The sequence below is a fragment of the Papilio machaon genome, chromosome 15 (assembly GCF_912999745.1).
Source record: "Papilio machaon chromosome 15, ilPapMach1.1, whole genome shotgun sequence".
NCBI classification, from domain to species: Eukaryota; Metazoa; Arthropoda; class Insecta; order Lepidoptera; family Papilionidae; genus Papilio; species Papilio machaon.
This window is the reverse complement of record NC_060000.1, coordinates 6,045,309-6,065,282: the sequence shown is the minus strand read 5'-3', so window position 1 is coordinate 6,065,282 and position 19,974 is coordinate 6,045,309. Positions and strand designations below refer to the sequence as shown.

The following is a 19,974-nucleotide window of genomic DNA, read 5'->3' as shown; positions in this document are numbered from 1 at the left end:
GTTTTTTTTAATTATGAGGAGTCTCTAGTTGACTTAACGTACTGTACATTGACCTATAAATTCGATAGTGCGAAAACAACCTTAGATTAAGAAACAATTTAAAATTAAAGCAAAGCACTTTATTGTACTGGCGAATAATAATAATTATAAAAAATCTACAAAATTAAATAAAAATGTTTTCCTTTTTAATGAATCTTTAGCACTAAGAATTTTTCATTGGCATTATGTATATTGAATTTGTCATTGCAACGTATTTCGTATTCGAATAGTAAAATATAAAACAAACAACGAATTTTTTGTTAAAAATGTTAATTTATAACAAAATCTTCCGTGTATTTATAAAATTAAATGATTATATCTAATTTTCATCGAGTTGTCATACTAATATTATAAATGCAAATAGATAGATGGATGGATGTTTGTTTGAAGGTATCTCCGGAACGGCTAAACAGTTCTTGATGAAAGTTCACATATATGTAGAACATAGTCTGGTCTCTCCAGACTATGTTCTACATCATGGATTACTTATAAAGTTTTTTTAAGTCCGCGCGGACGGAGTCGCGGGCGACAGCTAGTATTGACTATTTGAACGTGGAAAATTCTTTAAGTTACAATTATGTTTCAAAATATGAAATTAATTACTTTGATTTTTGTACCGTGACATTCGGAATGATCAATTGCATGTAGGTATGATGCTAACTTTCGTGACTTTCTTAATCTTATCATTTTAATTAATAATATTGTGTGTGTTGTGTGATTTTATCGTTACATTAAAAAAAGGAGTGTCTGTGTGTATTATCTAAAAACATATCATATTTCCTTTGTCGTTGTTCATCGTTGTTTGTATAATTTTTTTAAATTCCGCGCTGACGAAGTCGCGGGCGACTGCTAGTACCTACCTGCATAATAAACCTTATATCAGTTATCACAGTTTCACAAGTTTTTTGATATTTTATATCTTATAGAGGATGATTCAAGATAACAAAATCTCTAGACAGAATGTGCATTGTTGTATGTGTGTGTGATGTTGATTTTATCTCAACTTATCTTTTCCGGGGTTTGGCGACTTTAGGCTCGAATGTTTCTTTAGCCATGATTTCTGTTTGTTCATTTAGATTAGTTATACAAATAGACTCCACAGCGTTGCTACTGGTAATCTTACTTTTTACAAATCAGCAAAATACTAAAACAAAATATTGGATGTTTGTTATACGTATCTCCAGAACGGCTCAACGGATCTCGCTGAAATTTGGCATAGATATAGAACATAGTCTGGAAGACTTACTTAAGTTTTTTTTTTACGCGCCGACTGATTCGCGGGTGACATTTAGTCTTACTAAAATTATTAATGTGAAAGTTTAGATGTATGTTTGTTACCACATAACATCATAATGGTCGAACGAAGCTGGACGAAATTTGGAACAGAGATAGATTACAGTTTGGAATAGCGCAAAGGCAAAGACAAAGGTGTGGACAGAGCAATATTTACTGTTTGAGAATTACGACTCATTTACGATAGGTGTCAACACGCCAGCATTGACCGACATTGGCAACTTGGTGACCATTTCATAACGTAGTTACGTACTCCGGTGACGTCACGCTTTTTATACGACATTCCATTCACAACTTGTTACGTGACATCGAAAGAATTTGTAGGTTATGTCAAACTCGTGCGATAGCAATTAGATACTGAAATGAACACAACCACCCCTTAGACAGAGCGCATTCGCTCTGAAATGATTCCATAAAGAACTTCAAAGATATATAGAGCTGACAAAAACTTTCGATATATCACGTGAATGTCACGTGTCAGTTCTATGATTTTTGAAATTCCTTATGGAATCCCTTCGGATCGAATGCACTTTGCCTGAGGAGGCTATTTATTTTTAATTATTATTTTTAATTTAAACTCTGACCTATAATTTATTACTAAAATTATGACTTAATATTGTTTAGTTTTTGTCTGTTTCTTACATTGAACAAACGGTAGGTTAAATTGCAAGGATTATGTAAAGTTATACCGAAAAGTAAGCCAGTTATTTTCTTTTATAAAAGACTAGCTTTTACCCGCGACTCCGTCCGCGCGGAATAAAAAATAGAAAACGGGGTAAAAATTATCCTATGTCCGTTTCTTGGTTCTTAGCTATTTGCCCACCAATTTTCAGTCAAATCGATTCAGCCGTTCTTGAGTTATAAATAGTGTAACTAACACGACTTTCTTTTATATATATAAATAGATGACGGATGTATATAACTAAATAAACACTTGAAACTAAGTAACTAAATAATAAACGATAAATATATTAACGTTCAATATTTCTACAAGGTTCTTTTAATTTTTGTAACCATGAAGAATTGAAAACAAGGTTTTGTTTATCGTCTAAGTTATTCAAAACATGTCCTTATTTCAATTCCGCGATTAAATTAAAATACATATATGTCTATTTCTATAGTTTAGATACTTTTTATGGCACAGTTTCTTTTAATAAATAAATATTGTTAAAAAATAAGACTATATACAAAATTAATAATCTAACACATATATAACAAGTGTTTATAATACTAAATAAATATATAATTGAGATTAAATATGTGTATTTGTAACTAGCGGTAGCCCGCGACTTCGTTAGCGCGAAAAAAATATAGCCAAGTTACTCACGCACACAATAGCCACATTCCAGTAAAAGTTCCGTCAAAATTGGTTCAACCGTTACGAAGATTACCCGGAACAACGTGTTTGTTTCATTCATTTGTCATTTACGGACAGACAGACAAAAAATTTATAAGTTGAATTTTTGCTATCATGTGTTATTAAATGTATAGATAGATAAAAATTGTAGTATTATATGATTCAAAATTAATGTCATATCGCGGTTAGCTGCGAGCGCAGATCTTCGTATGTGTAAAAAAGCTCGCACAAGGGTGCGCCCTGCCCGAAATTGCGAGCCGTCTTAAACTTTGTAAAAATCAATATTTCTAGAAAATATGAATGATTTAAAGTATTTCGGAATTTAAAATCCAAGTGTAGAATATAATAATACAAAACGATATTCATAATTATCGACGGTAACACAACAATCCTTGGCCGAATAACAAATTATACGCGACGTTGACATTTTGCGGACAGCGTGCGCGGCGCGGCGTGCGCGGATTCGAAATATTTACCTTTCGTAGTAATTTAATTTAATTGCATAATATGCAAACACAAAATTGGCGTAGTGAACGGAAACGTGTTTGTTAGAGTTGCGTTGTGCTCAAACGTGTGATTTCACATACCACAAGAATGTACAGCTCAGAGACAACGCAAATTATTAAAACCGGTTTGTATAAAATAACTGTATATTTTGGACGCATATGTGATTAAAATCAACTGCGATTTAATCATAAATAAATAAATGGTTATATGACCTACATTTAAAACAATTTTTAACTAATAAATAAGGCGGAGGTATTTCTGCTTTTGGTTCACTAAGAATATAAAAAGCTTCGAAAGAAATTTTAAGTATATAACGGCCGGGATACACGGATATTTATGTCGTTCATAGATTAATAGAGCAGTCTGTTAGTGCAATAATTAATTCTGAATAGTACTTTTTTATAGCAAATCATTGTACGTCAATTAAATGAAGTATAATCTAGAAATTATCATAAGGAATAATCCACAGTTTTACGTCACTACATGACGAAGACGTGAGGTCTGCGATTAACTTACAATGTTTATTGTTTTTTAATGTCAGAGGTCGCTGTCATTAAGTCATAGACATTCTTAACAATGTTTATTTAGATTTTTTAGGATAGCCACATTTTTTAGTTTGTTTTTTCTTTGAAAAAAAATATCTTTCGGAAACCACAGTTAGAAAAATGAATGCTAGAAATGTTATTGTGAATATTAGAATTAGAAATGCAGTAAAAAGGAAAGGTCACAAAACAAAAGAGTGATATTTATTTTTGTGAATATAAATAAACATAAAAAAAGAAATCCAACTCCATATTTTTCAAGCTCTAAAAGGAAAATAAAAGTACATTTTACTCGGTTTGAAGCAATTTAAGTGCAATACAAGTACTTATGTCTTGCGAGTAGCATGGGGTCTTATCTTTGTTGATAACAAATGCACTAACAAGCGCTTTGAGTGACCAACTATGTTACCAACAGATTATAAACTTGGTTTATAACCGCACTAGACGTATTGTAAATTCACAGGAATTGAGACTAAAAGGACTCAATTACAGATTTCTATTTCAAGTACTTCTTTACTTCAATAGTAAAAACACGAATGATGGAATGATTTCAAAGACGATAACCTGTTGTGCAGATCTCACATAGACATTAATCTACTACGGACTATAAAATCTTACTAATATTATAAATTCAAATGTTTGGATGGATGGATTTCTGTGTGAAGGTATCTTCGGAACGGTTCAACAGATCTTGATGAAATTTGGCAGCGTCTGGGAGAACACGTAGGCTATTAATAAAGGTTTTTTTCGCGCGGCCGGAATCGCGGGCGACAGCTAGTAATTAATAAACTGCGAAGAAATTGCTGCGTCCAGAAATTGACGGATAGTTGAAGCCTGGTACGATTATAACATATCTAAGTTAGCATTCAATCAGTAACACATATATTAATACATATAGCTAGCGAACTCGCGTTCACGTCACTGGTGTGTGAGACCATGTGCTCGCAACTGTCGATAACCAATCAAACTAATCGTTATCGGGGTCAACTTATTAACTCTTTGGAGACATTATTATAACAAAGATAAAATTGATATTTTATATGTTTCTGGAAACTTTAACATCACTTATATACCTACTATGTAGTACGTAGAGCTCAAACTTCTTGTTGACATGAAAACATAAAAAAACGAAGTAATATAAGTGGTCGCGTAGTGAGTTAACTGGTTACTTAGTAGTCCATCGATCCCCGCCAAATAATATCATACTAATATTATAAATGCAAATGTTTAGATGGATACATGGATGTTTGTTTGAAGGTATCTCGTTTTTTTCTTAATTCGCGCGGACGGAGTCGCGGGCGACAGCTAGTAAACAATAAAAACGAAACTTTAAATGTGTTATTGTTTATCAAAGCCTATCATGTACCGATATGTTATTGAATTTTTGAATTTCACATGTTCATTTTAACTACCTTCTTCCTTATGTCAATTAAAATCGAACCAGTATTAAAGCTTTTTCACGTCGTATGACACTCTGTGCCCTTTTTGTGCATGTCCCTGCATATACTGGTCAAGCAAAAATGTTTCGTAAGACTTTAGTAATACAGTTAAATTTAGTTTAATGGCTAAGATAATTGAAGGAACGTGTTCATTGCATGTGACTTTCACACTAGCGGCAGCTGATCCAATATGAATACTTGTATTCCGTTAACCAGAGCTATAGATATGCAGATATAGGAACTCCTTGCTTACACTAATATATACCTACTATATAGTTCAATAATCCTGCTCTTTTCCCAACGAATGGTCGACAAATTATGTACCTACTATTATTCCATACATCTCTATCAACTGTCATATCTGGCTTTATTTCAACCATAGACAAATTGGTAGGTAATTATAATGAGATTTCTCTTTCTTTACTTTTACGAAATACTCTAAAATTTTCGATTTAAAATATCTACACGTAGTCAATTAAGGTGTTTTGCGAAACATCTTACCTACCAAAGGGCCATTTGCAAAGGAAACATGTTTGTAGTCAACCTTATCTTTTATGACTTTAACATGTTAAGAATTGTAATTATATGGAAATAAAAAAAAAACAGCTGTTTAATACTGTCAAACTCGTGATACCACCTGTATTAAATAATTTTTAATTTCCACTGTGGAAAATCGTGCACAAAACATTGTCTCTGATTTTGCATTGAGAATGAAATTATAGTAATTTTACACAAGTGGAAACATACTCTAAAATAAAATAACTAACAATAAAATTTTACATATCAATGCATTTTGTCCTTTTACAGAAAGGAAAAATTAAAAATAAATAACATTTCATTTGTCTATATATGCCTGCCTTATAAAGACAGACATAGAGTAAAGTATACATCGGAAGGTTCAATTTTTTTTTTGGTACAAGAAAACTGCAAATGTAACGATTAAAAAAAATTAAAAAAAACGCACACAGGTAAAAACAATCAACTAATTTCGCATCACGTGTATTTTTTATCGAACCTTGTACATAATTGAGTTTCGTGACTGTTAAATTAGTTGATAATACAATCGTGAGGTGTTTAAATAATGTAACACGGTAAAATCTAATCTATACAAATATATTTGAACATTATTTAACAAGAAAAGTTTCTTTAATGATATCTTTAAAACTGGAGAGTAAATCGACAGATCGATGTCTCCTACGAATAAGGGACAATGTGCAAATTGACAACTTTTCAGGAGAGGCTCTCAAAGTTTTAACCATATATGAAAATAGACCGCATAGGCCCTTTTAATTCAGCAAAAATTAAGAATTACATCTGTAAATGGGTATTTTGTTTAGTGCATGTTGTTAACTAAACTTGGAGGTAAACACATAAAAGTAAAAATCATTAATTTGTTACTTTGGCCCATATACATAAGACCCATCGAAATGTTTCAATACTTGTATAGAGGCTTAGATAGGGTTGCCAGGTCGCCAAACCTACTAGCCGGACAGACCAGCCAGTTTGGCCGGACATTTGGATAGAAAGGTCGGACACCTTATATTATTTAGTATAGGTATTTAGTGTAGTATAACGCTAGGCTTAGATATATAGACGAAGTAGACAGAAATATAGTTTTAGGCTTTTGAATTGGCATGTCTGGAATCACAATACTCTTTAATTCGACGTGCCAACTCTATGCATAGAGCACTTACTCGTAAATGCTGTCATTGAGCCGAACTGAAGAAAAATAAATAGTTTAATAGATATTTTTTTAATTCTTTCTCATGACAAATGTACTATGAGCTTTTTATTATTATATTGTAATATATTCAAACAGGAAATACTTGGGAGGACCATATTTATTTTGTGACATCGACAATTATTCTATAACGCAATGCAGTCGGGATTTCCCCAAGGACAGTTCAAGCAAGTGCCGTTCTTTATGCATTGTTTTTTTGTTTCAAGTACGAAGAATTTATACAACCGGTTTAACGAAAGCATATAGTTGCCTTCAGTAAAAAAACTTCGAGTCTGTTTTTACGCCTTGTTTTTGATTAATTTTCTGGTTGAATACAATTTTGTTTGCTAAGAAAGTCTGCTTGTTAAAATAATTACATATAATAGGAAATAGCTGTATCTAACTAATATTATAAATGCGAATGGATGGATGGATGTTTGTTTGAAGGTATCTTCATGAATCTTGATGAAATTTGGCATAGATGTCTTTAACAACACATTAAGCTACTTATTTTTTTTTATTCCGCGCGGACAGAGTCGCAGGCGACAGCTAGTTTTAATGATAAATTTTGCGCAACAATATGCTTCACTATAGCAACCGTTGTGTAAACATTTGATCCAAGCCTTGACCTCTCGACCAACAAAACAAATCAATAGCATACATTTTTTCTACAGATGATCACTGTTAACGAGTAATTTTTTAAATTAACATGAGTTTCCACTGCGCTTCAATTATAAGAAGCATACTTCCATCCCACTCATTCGACCTTGAAAAAATCGAGAAAACAATATGTTTCCATACTGTTGTTTTAAATGTAGAAAGTCATGGATACAGATAAAAAAAATCAATGGAAATGTGACGCATCTACTGTGACCTAGTATTATTAATTTTTCATAGAAGATTTGTATTATTAATGCAACGTTTAATAACACCTTTGGTAAAAATTCTAGTCACTTTATTGAGTCGAGATTTCTTCGAAAGAAAAAAATTAAATATTTTTGGTTTTTGGTGACGAAACTTAAAGTGACACGACATTTTATTATATCAAAATAAAACGTACAAGATGTAAAATAAACAGAAGATATTAATTTTAAAAATATTATACAAAATGTCCAAAAAAGCTGGACGCAACACCGAGGCCACAACATATGTAATAATTAAATAACTTTATGTCGTGTGACGTCATACTAGTATAATAACGACAACATAGTTTTTCCTTGTAGTAAATGGCTTGTTAAATTAGGTACATTATGTATTTTACACGTGAACAATATAGAAACAACACGTGTTGTTTTAAATAACCATTTCCAAGTACTGCCCTGGAAGTAACTATTAGTTTATTGTACACAATATTTACAAAGGAACATAATAGTTACATTTAATTTGCTTAGATTTAAAACTGAAAGATTAAAATTCAATGACCGATTAGGAACCTACATAATTAGTATCGTTAGATATTTTATCTAATAAGGATATGTATCTTCTACATATATGAGTATACAGGGGGGGGGGGGATTTGGTGAGACTGTGTAATTTGTAATTGCCAAACTGTTGTGCCCCTATGTATAGGGTTGCCAGGTCGCCAAACCTTCTAGCCGGTCATACCAGCCAGTTTGGCCGGACAGTTTGGTTTGGTTTGGGTGGAAAGGTCGGACACCATGTATTATTTAGAATTTTGTCTCAGTATTAATAGGTACACTCTCATTTAGGAAATGTAAAAAGCCTAACAAAAGCCGGACAACTCGGACTTTTGGCCGGACACGCAATCAAAAAGGTTAACATTTACTTATATATATAAAATACAAATAAACAGGAAGAGATAAATCAGAATAAAACAAGCTATTCATATCTCAACTTAAACAAATTTAAGGCAACGTTACAAAGGGTACAAAGTTCAGTTAACGAAACAGGTTAAAATTAGATCTCAGATTGAGGCTCAACAAAACATCAGTTTAAATTTGAATCAGTACAATGCTCGGCGAAAAACTGCGGTGAGTCTATTAGGTGGCAGCCCCATTTTCAATAACTACCTCTTTTGTATTCAAATATTGACAGAAATGCTGTGGCTGTTAGTAAGATGTAGATAGGGGTAAGTACAAAACGGGATATATTTAGATATTGCTACGAAGTCCATAGTAACAAACTAACAACGAAACCTTAAATTCTATATAGAAGCAAAAAAAAAAAACAATCTCTTTTATTCTCGTGTAAGAATATTTTTTTTTCTTACATAGCAAATTATTAGGTACAGATAACATATGGATAAGTTAATGATAAGCAATAAATTTACATTAGTAAATCAACCTTCATTATTTTTTTTTCACTTCCTTATTTATATGTATATTTCAATTAAGAAATATCTTACGTAATGAGGTGTAAAAAGGTTTTTATACAAAGAATAATATTGTCGTAATGTTATGAAACAATCTTTACCCACATTCGCAAAAAAAAATTAAGAAATTGCAGAAAACTTGCAAACAAAAATTAAAAAATGGGATATTTTGATAAAGAGAAAAAAAATACTGAAATTTTATCAGTGAATATTCTAGAAGGAATTTGCTACATTTCACTTTGAAAAACGAATACATTACATTTCATTAATTAAACAAAATGTAATTTTTGTATTTGGGTCATACTGAATGATAACAAAAATACTTTTTATTTAGTCATCATTGTAAATAGCTTTTTTAATTGTGATAAGAAATGTATAAAAATATAATTGTCTCTGTATTTCTAACCATAGAGGTAAAATGAAAGTAATACGAATAATAAAGTTATTTATCTGTAAAAGAATATTTAAATACGCTCTCTACATTAAGAATGTAACTATTAGAAAGCTTAGCGCAATTCCTTCCACCTATTTATCCTGCATGCATACATTACGAAGTACCAGTAATGTTAGGTATATGTCACGTAATCCTTCTGAGCTTGTTACAAACCAGATGGATACTCAAGTGTCAAGTCCTACTCACTATGAGTAGTATTAGCTTAGGACTTAATTTATAAAAATTACATTGTCGAGAAAAAAATTAGTTCCTTCGTAAAAGCTAATACAGTTCTAACAGCGTATAAAATAATATAGTTATTGTGAAGAAGTTAGAAGTTATAGACCGTGCTTTGTATGAAACTGAGGTTATTTAAACTCTTAACCTTGATATTTAGCTTTACAAAACATATATATTCATCCTTTTCATTCCCTTTCCAAAGATAGAGATAGGAATATGTTTTGTTCAGGTATAAGAATTTTACAAAGAACTTACTCTTAAATTAAAGTTAGTTAAAAGTCAAACTTAACTATACGTGCAAATATGGCGACTGTTTTACAAAGCAATGAGGTCATTTCGTCTCTAGATGTAGGAAACTAGGACATTTCGTCGACGCATGTTTTTGTTTCTAGGCCTTCTAGATAATAACAAACATTATTATGAATAATTCTTTTATATTTATCAATTTCTTTTCTCATTATTCTATGTATTAAGTTGAAAATATTTCGCGTGTAATGTTCATTTTATATATCAAATAAATTTCTATTTATTCACGCTGACACAGTACAAACTCTTCCCATTTTCAATGTAATAAACGAAATATGTTTGGTTTAATATTCCAATACAATTCAAGAACAAGAAGAATACGAAAGTGATAAATTTAATGATAAATATCATATTCATCTCATATTCACTTTGTTAAGGTGTCTCTCTGCAGAGGAAAACCAAGGTAATATTATTTAGGTCACGTGACATAATAGTTTAGACGAAATATGCCCATGTTATATAAAAACTTCATAGTTTAGATTCGTCTTATACAATAAAAAATATTAAAATTCCGCAAGTGTAAACAAACTAAATCGATGCGAAGGTTTTAAATTTTAACACGTCAATAGTTATCTGGGGCGAAGTGAATGCAGCCATAGTAGTGGCGGCTTTACAAATCATGCACATCACTTAGAAACATTTTTTCTCGCATAATCTCACTTTAGCTACGATTGTCTTACAATATCACTACTCTTTATTTTAAAAATTACTACAAAATTACTGAAAAACTATAATCTAATAATGACAGACATGTGTCAAGTTCCTCTATTTACTAATAAGTAGACAGAAGCCCGCCAGTTAGTCTGTGCGGAGTTAAACATCAATACATAGTATAAAACAAAGTCGCTTTCGCTGTATGTCCGTATGTATGCTTAGATCTTTAAAACTACGCAACGGATTTTGACGCGGTTTTTTTAATAGATAGAGTGATTCTTAAGGAAGGTTTGTATGTATAATAAATGCATAATATAGTAGAGAAACACTGATAAATTTAAAGTTTTCTAAGGTGATGTCGTAAATAAGCACGTTTTTTTGCGCTTATATTGCAAACGCTGGCTGAACCCTACGAGATAGACCAAAATAATGTACTACAGTATTGTTCACCTTAAAAAGTTCAACAAAAAAGTCCGCGATGGTATATGTCTATCTCTTAGGGATAACCCAGCATAACCATTTTTATTCTTTTACGAAGTGATTTTAAACAATACAGCATTAATCCTTATCCATTTAAGTACCTTAAATAAATTGTGCATTTATTCTGTAGTAGGTATATTTTGCATTGCACCCGTGCGAAGCCGGGGCGGGTCGCTAGTTTATAATAAATAAAGCCTATGTCACTCGGAGACAATGTAACTTCACAGTGAAAGAATTTTTCAAATATGTTCAGTAGTTTCGGATACTATTCAATACAATCAAACAAACAATTAAATCTTTCCTCTTTATAATATTAGTATAGATATGTACTTCTGATGGACATTAAGCTAAAGGAAGGCAAATGTTTGTCCATAGAGCTGTAAGAGAGAAAGGCGATAATGTGCACTATCTAAACGAGGTATTTGCAAGAAATTGCAATTCTGAATGCATCAAGTTGCATTAGACGAGCAAATTGCATGAAAATGTTTAAAATATGATATTTACTAATTAGTTTACGGTTGATAGAGAGGTGTGAAAGGCGTTGCACAGACTTCTCTTAAAGAGGGAACTGATAAACAACATTGTTACGTTATCATATTGATATTTTATAACCACGGCCTAATTAATCTTCTAGACACTGTCAAAAATTTCCTGTGTGATACGAAATGTACTTCAAGACAATAGCTATGGGTTATGGCATCTTGTAATTTTCAACATTCAAGTAACGATTTGATATTGAATCCTATGAAATGTGATAAATTATCTTTCTAATATTATACGATACGATTGTGGTAAAGTGCTCGCCCATTTTAATAAAAAAACAATCGTTTACTTTAACTTTTTTAGCTTTATAAGGCGGTAAGAGACAGACATATTAAGTCGTCTTAACCCACTTTTCACCGCAGCCTATTTGGAGCATGCGGGCTCACATGTAGTTTCTACCTGATATATCCATTTAGGGTGATAAGCTCATGAGACTACATTGTAATACTTTTGTACTATAAAACATAATAATAATTGTTTTCCAATAAAGTGCCTTCTATTATTTATTCATTACTAGCTGTCGCACGCAACTCCGTCTGCGCGGAATTAAAAAATATAACAAGTAGCCTATTTATTCTTCCAGGCCATGTTCTACATCTGTGCCAAATTTCATCAAGATCCGTTGAGCCGTTCCGTAGATACCTTCAAACAAACATCTATCCATCCATAATGGTAAGAAGTAAGATAAACAACAATAGTAATTTAAATTCATCTATGGTAATCTCAGTCAACTCTGGTCGCCTTGACCGATTGATTTTTAAACAAAACGTTTGTAGTAATGACAACATTAAGAAACTTACGGCCAAGTGCCAGATCTTCGTCGGCGGTGAGCTCTCGGTTGTGGCTCCGGACAGTGCAAAAGAGCCTGAGGTATTAAACTCTTAGATGATCGTCTTCTCGAAAATCTGTACTCAGGTCTTTCAACGGTCTTCGCAATCTTAAGACTGGACAGCTCGCTCTCCGAGGAACACCACAACGATTCCATAGACAACATGGCGAGGTCTTTTACCACATCACTTGACTGGATATTCTACACTTGTAAACCTATCCTCAATAAAGTACGAATTATACAACTCGCATGCCCGAAAGCGAATCTAATTTCACAACACTGTACGGCAACCTTCTGTAGCACGCGAAACGTTATTGCAAAATAAACACGGTTGTGTTGTACAAAATTGTTAAAATAATACGGAGGCTAAGGAGTTGCTGGTTTGATGTTTTAAAGAATAATATTTATGAGTGCGCCGCCTGGTGTATACGACCGAACACGACCAGAGCGACTGTGAAACTGATAGCAAGCGTTCGCTCCAACACACGCCGGGTTTAACGATACCACGAAATTGCAAAGAAAAAAAACTGCCTCGACTTTATCAAACAAATTGAGCTATATATTTATGTACACATTGGCTAGCAGACGATATCGTTCTTTTTAATATGATTATATACCAACCAGTTATCTAAGTTATAGAATTTTTAAACTTTGCACGGTACATTATCAGCACGTGTTCGGAGTATGAACAATGATATTTACATTACACATTGTTATTATGTGAATTACAGATATTTATTTTTATATCTATCTTGTGGATGGATAGTCACCAACTTGCTCTTAAATAAAGTTGTTCATTTGTTTTAGAGTTAATATCTGGGAACTTCTTTAGCAAGACTGTTTACTGTTAAAAATATTGTTTTAAGTGTTAATAATAATAATGAAACAATGTTTTCAATGAGCACGAGATGGACGCCAACATGTGTGTTGGCAGTGGAATCCATGGCTATCAATTAATGGCACATTAAAAGTGAATAATAAAATGTCTAAAGTTATTATAACTACCATTAATGGTTCTGTTAACAAATTATAGTTATTAAAATTCGATTAACATTTTTCGTTGGATCAAAGTAACCGTGTTATAATGTAAACTCAAGTACAATTCATTTCAAATATCTTGGTGGCCCAAATTCATAGATGCGCTGCGCAGTGCCCTCCCCCCGCATCGTACAATACCTAAGTTTGTTTTAGGAAACGCGACTCGCGAGAAGTTAAGAGCCGCCAACATGTCTGACAACTACTGTAAAAGCTTGTCTACACAAAATCCTATTCCAGAATTGTATCACGATATCTATTAAACTGTTATAATCTATGATTGAGTGGGCAACATTTTATAATTATCAAATCAAATTTAAATATTTACTTAATCTGTGGACATAAAAGAATGAATGCTTTTACGTATGAATATTATAAAAAAAATTGTTTGTCGGGATTTATCTCAAAAACTATTGAATCAATTTAAAATGTTCTTTTACTAATAGAAAGCTCTGTTTATGAAGTAGACTATATTTTTTTGTATATTTTTCTATTGTAAACGACTGAACAAATTTCTTTGGAATGTCATATACCTAAGTTATTTATAGAGAGTACTTAGAAATACTCGACATTACTCTACAAAGCTCTTCCGTCCATTAACAACTCCAGAATATTAGCATTTTCAATACTTGACAATCTTGTTATGAATCACAAATCCTGTTACCAACGGAATCTGTATGAGCAATTACTTGCTGGTTATTTATCGACTCGAAAACCCTTTTTAGTTATATTAGTAGAGTCTATAATAATTTTAAAACTAACAATTAGTGGGAATTTCAAAAAATTCTTTAATTATTTGCTTTTAAATATTTAAGCCACAAAAAGTAACAAAAAACTTAGTCTGAAGTGAACGGTCATAATTAGGTTAATGAAAGTTGTGCCGCCTTCTGATCACAAGTCACGCGATATCTCGCTGAAAACTGAATCTAATTCAGTTTGTACTGGATCAAGTTTAGTGAAAGTAACATCTTGCTCGCCAAATTACTGCGAACACAGGAATTAATACTAACAGTTGGTTCAGTAGCAAAATTCATAAAGTATTCACGAAATTTTAATTGAAGACTTGTTTTAATCATCCAAATTTCACTGCCTGAAATCATGATTCTTTTTAAAAAAAAACTTGAGAAAGAAGTATATTTTGTATCGTTGGAGTTTATTTTTATGAGATTAAAGAAAACTATAGTTCTTGATTTATTATTAAGGATTTCGGTTAAAACACAAAGCTATATTAGATCTTTCCAATGTAGCTTTTTTTAAGTTTGACCATACCTTTATATTGGTAAAATTAGATTATATTTAACAGACAAGAAATGGATTTATTATAAATCTCGAACGATAACATTTCAGAAGTCTGCTGTGTACAATAACCTCGTAATCCAAAATGTGCGGGCACTATAATTGAATCGCAGACGGTGGGTCAAGAGTCATTGTCCTACAACTGTTACGCACCGGGGTGTCTGACTCAGGCGTGTGGTAGCTTTTAATTTAAAACTGAAAGATTAAAATTCAATGACCGATTAGGAACCTACATAATTAGTATCGTTAGATATTTTATCTAATAAGGATATGTATCTTCTACATATATGAGTATACAGGGGGGGGGGGGATTTGGTGAGACTGTGTAATTTGTAATTGCCAAACTGTTGTGCCCCTATGTATAGGGTTGCCAGGTCGCCAAACCTTCTAGCCGGTCATACCAGCCAGTTTGGCCGGACAGTTTGGTTTGGTTTGGGTGGAAAGGTCGGACACCATGTATTATTTAGAATTTTGTCTCAGTATTAATAGGTACACTCTCATTTAGGAAATGTAAAAAGCCTAACAAAAGCCGGACAACTCGGACTTTTGGCCGGACACGCAATCAAAAAGGTTAACATTTACTTATATATATAAAATACAAATAAACAGGAAGAGATAAATCAGAATAAAACAAGCTATTCATATCTCAACTTAAACAAATTTAAGGCAACGTTACAAAGGGTACAAAGTTCAGTTAACGAAACAGGTTAAAATTAGATCTCAGATTGAGGCTCAACAAAACATCAGTTTAAATTTGAATCAGTACAATGCTCGGCGAAAAACTGCGGTGAGTCTATTAGGTGGCAGCCCCATTTTCAATAACTACCTCTTTTGTATTCAAATATTGACAGAAATGCTGTGGCTGTTAGTAAGATGTAGATAGGGGTAAGTACAAAACGGGATATATTTAGATATTGCTACGAAGTCCATAGTAACAAACTAACAACGAAACCTTAAATTCTATATAGAAGCAAAAAAAAAAAACAATCTCTTTTATTCTCGTGTAAGAATATTTTTTTTTCTTACATAGCAAATTATTAGGTACAGATAACATATGGATAAGTTAATGATAAGCAATAAATTTACATTAGTAAATCAACCTTCATTATTTTTTTTTCACTTCCTTATTTATATGTATATTTCAATTAAGAAATATCTTACGTAATGAGGTGTAAAAAGGTTTTTATACAAAGAATAATATTGTCGTAATGTTATGAAACAATCTTTACCCACATTCGCAAAAAAAATTAAGAAATTGCAGAAAACTTGCAAACAAAAATTAAAAAATGGGATATTTTGATAAAGAGAAAAAAAATACTGAAATTTTATCAGTGAATATTCTAGAAGGAATTTGCTACATTTCACTTTGAAAAACGAATACATTACATTTCATTAATTAAACAAAATGTAATTTTTGTATTTGGGTCATACTGAATGATAACAAAAATACTTTTTATTTAGTCATCATTGTAAATAGCTTTTTTAATTGTGATAAGAAATGTATAAAAATATAATTGTCTCTGTATTTCTAACCATAGAGGTAAAATGAAAGTAATACGAATAATAAAGTTATTTATCTGTAAAAGAATATTTAAATACGCTCTCTACATTAAGAATGTAACTATTAGAAAGCTTAGCGCAATTCCTTCCACCTATTTATCCTGCATGCATACATTACGAAGTACCAGTAATGTTAGGTATATGTCACGTAATCCTTCTGAGCTTGTTACAAACCAGATGGATACTCAAGTGTCAAGTCCTACTCACTATGAGTAGTATTAGCTTAGGACTTAATTTATAAAAATTACATTGTCGAGAAAAAAATTAGTTCCTTCGTAAAAGCTAATACAGTTCTAACAGCGTATAAAATAATATAGTTATTGTGAAGAAGTTAGAAGTTATAGACCGTGCTTTGTATGAAACTGAGGTTATTTAAACTCTTAACCTTGATATTTAGCTTTACAAAACATATATATTCATCCTTTTCATTCCCTTTCCAAAGATAGAGATAGGAATATGTTTTGTTCAGGTATAAGAATTTTACAAAGAACTTACTCTTAAATTAAAGTTAGTTAAAAGTCAAACTTAACTATACGTGCAAATATGGCGACTGTTTTACAAAGCAATGAGGTCATTTCGTCTCTAGATGTAGGAAACTAGGACATTTCGTCGACGCATGTTTTTGTTTCTAGGCCTTCTAGATAATAACAAACATTATTATGAATAATTCTTTTATATTTATCAATTTCTTTTCTCATTATTCTATGTATTAAGTTGAAAATATTTCGCGTGTAATGTTCATTTTATATATCAAATAAATTTCTATTTATTCACGCTGACACAGTACAAACTCTTCCCATTTTCAATGTAATAAACGAAATATGTTTGGTTTAATATTCCAATACAATTCAAGAACAAGAAGAATACGAAAGTGATAAATTTAATGATAAATATCATATTCATCTCATATTCACTTTGTTAAGGTGTCTCTCTGCAGAGGAAAACCAAGGTAATATTATTTAGGTCACGTGACATAATAGTTTAGACGAAATATGCCCATGTTATATAAAAACTTCATAGTTTAGATTCGTCTTATACAATAAAAAATATTAAAATTCCGCAAGTGTAAACAAACTAAATCGATGCGAAGGTTTTAAATTTTAACACGTCAATAGTTATCTGGGGCGAAGTGAATGCAGCCATAGTAGTGGCGGCTTTACAAATCATGCACATCACTTAGAAACATTTTTTCTCGCATAATCTCACTTTAGCTACGATTGTCTTACAATATCACTACTCTTTATTTTAAAAATTACTACAAAATTACTGAAAAACTATAATCTAATAATGACAGACATGTGTCAAGTTCCTCTATTTACTAATAAGTAGACAGAAGCCCGCCAGTTAGTCTGTGCGGAGTTAAACATCAATACATAGTATAAAACAAAGTCGCTTTCGCTGTATGTCCGTATGTATGCTTAGATCTTTAAAACTACGCAACGGATTTTGACGCGGTTTTTTTAATAGATAGAGTGATTCTTAAGGAAGGTTTGTATGTATAATAAATGCATAATATAGTAGAGAAACACTGATAAATTTAAAGTTTTCTAAGGTGATGTCGTAAATAAGCACGTTTTTTTGCGCTTATATTGCAAACGCTGGCTGAACCCTACGAGATAGACCAAAATAATGTACTACAGTATTGTTCACCTTAAAAAGTTCAACAAAAAAGTCCGCGATGGTATATGTCTATCTCTTAGGGATAACCCAGCATAACCATTTTTATTCTTTTACGAAGTGATTTTAAACAATACAGCATTAATCCTTATCCATTTAAGTACCTTAAATAAATTGTGCATTTATTCTGTAGTAGGTATATTTTGCATTGCACCCGTGCGAAGCCGGGGCGGGTCGCTAGTTTATAATAAATAAAGCCTATGTCACTCGGAGACAATGTAACTTCACAGTGAAAGAATTTTTCAAATATGTTCAGTAGTTTCGGATACTATTCAATACAATCAAACAAACAATTAAATCTTTCCTCTTTATAATATTAGTATAGATATGTACTTCTGATGGACATTAAGCTAAAGGAAGGCAAATGTTTGTCCATAGAGCTGTAAGAGAGAAAGGCGATAATGTGCACTATCTAAACGAGGTATTTGCAAGAAATTGCAATTCTGAATGCATCAAGTTGCATTAGACGAGCAAATTGCATGAAAATGTTTAAAATATGATATTTACTAATTAGTTTACGGTTGATAGAGAGGTGTGAAAGGCGTTGCACAGACTTCTCTTAAAGAGGGAACTGATAAACAACATTGTTACGTTATCATATTGATATTTTATAACCACGGCCTAATTAATCTTCTAGACACTGTCAAAAATTTCCTGTGTGATACGAAATGTACTTCAAGACAATAGCTATGGGTTATGGCATCTTGTAATTTTCAACATTCAAGTAACGATTTGATATTGAATCCTATGAAATGTGATAAATTATCTTTCTAATATTATACGATACGATTGTGGTAAAGTGCTCGCCCATTTTAATAAAAAAACAATCGTTTACTTTAACTTTTTTAGCTTTATAAGGCGGTAAGAGACAGACATATTAAGTCGTCTTAACCCACTTTTCACCGCAGCCTATTTGGAGCATGCGGGCTCACATGTAGTTTCTACCTGATATATCCATTTAGGGTGATAAGCTCATGAGACTACATTGTAATACTTTTGTACTATAAAACATAATAATAATTGTTTTCCAATAAAGTGCCTTCTATTATTTATTCATTACTAGCTGTCGCACGCAACTCCGTCTGCGCGGAATTAAAAAATATAACAAGTAGCCTATTTATTCTTCCAGGCCATGTTCTACATCTGTGCCAAATTTCATCAAGATCCGTTGAGCCGTTCCGTAGATACCTTCAAACAAACATCTATCCATCCATAATGGTAAGAAGTAAGATAAACAACAATAGTAATTTAAATTCATCTATGGTAATCTCAGTCAACTCTGGTCGCCTTGACCGATTGATTTTTAAACAAAACGTTTGTAGTAATGACAACATTAAGAAACTTACGGCCAAGTGCCAGATCTTCGTCGGCGGTGAGCTCTCGGTTGTGGCTCCGGACAGTGCAAAAGAGCCTGAGGTATTAAACTCTTAGATGATCGTCTTCTCGAAAATCTGTACTCAGGTCTTTCAACGGTCTTCGCAATCTTAAGACTGGACAGCTCGCTCTCCGAGGAACACCACAACGATTCCATAGACAACATGGCGAGGTCTTTTACCACATCACTTGACTGGATATTCTACACTTGTAAACCTATCCTCAATAAAGTACGAATTATACAACTCGCATGCCCGAAAGCGAATCTAATTTCACAACACTGTACGGCAACCTTCTGTAGCACGCGAAACGTTATTG

At 32.2% G+C, this 19,974-nt stretch overlaps 1 protein-coding gene across 5 annotated transcripts in view; it reads right to left on the bottom strand.

Moving 5' to 3' along the window:
* The window catches only part of LOC106710254 (NAD kinase), a 42,163-nt gene that overhangs the window by 9,277 nt on the left and 12,912 nt on the right, over window positions 1–19,974 (bottom strand). Inside the window, exon 1 of one of the 5 annotated variants that reach the window (XM_014502264.2) lies at window positions 12,686–13,185. The exons of 2 other annotated variants lie outside the window; for them this stretch is intronic. In XM_014502264.2, the coding sequence (XP_014357750.2) occupies window positions 12,686–12,879 (194 nt within the window). In that variant the 5' untranslated portion in view covers window positions 12,880–13,185. Of the gene's footprint in view, window positions 1–12,685; window positions 13,186–19,974 lie in introns of those variants that run through there. 2 more of the 5 variants (XM_014502260.2, XM_014502259.2) reach the window with 2 other exon arrangements.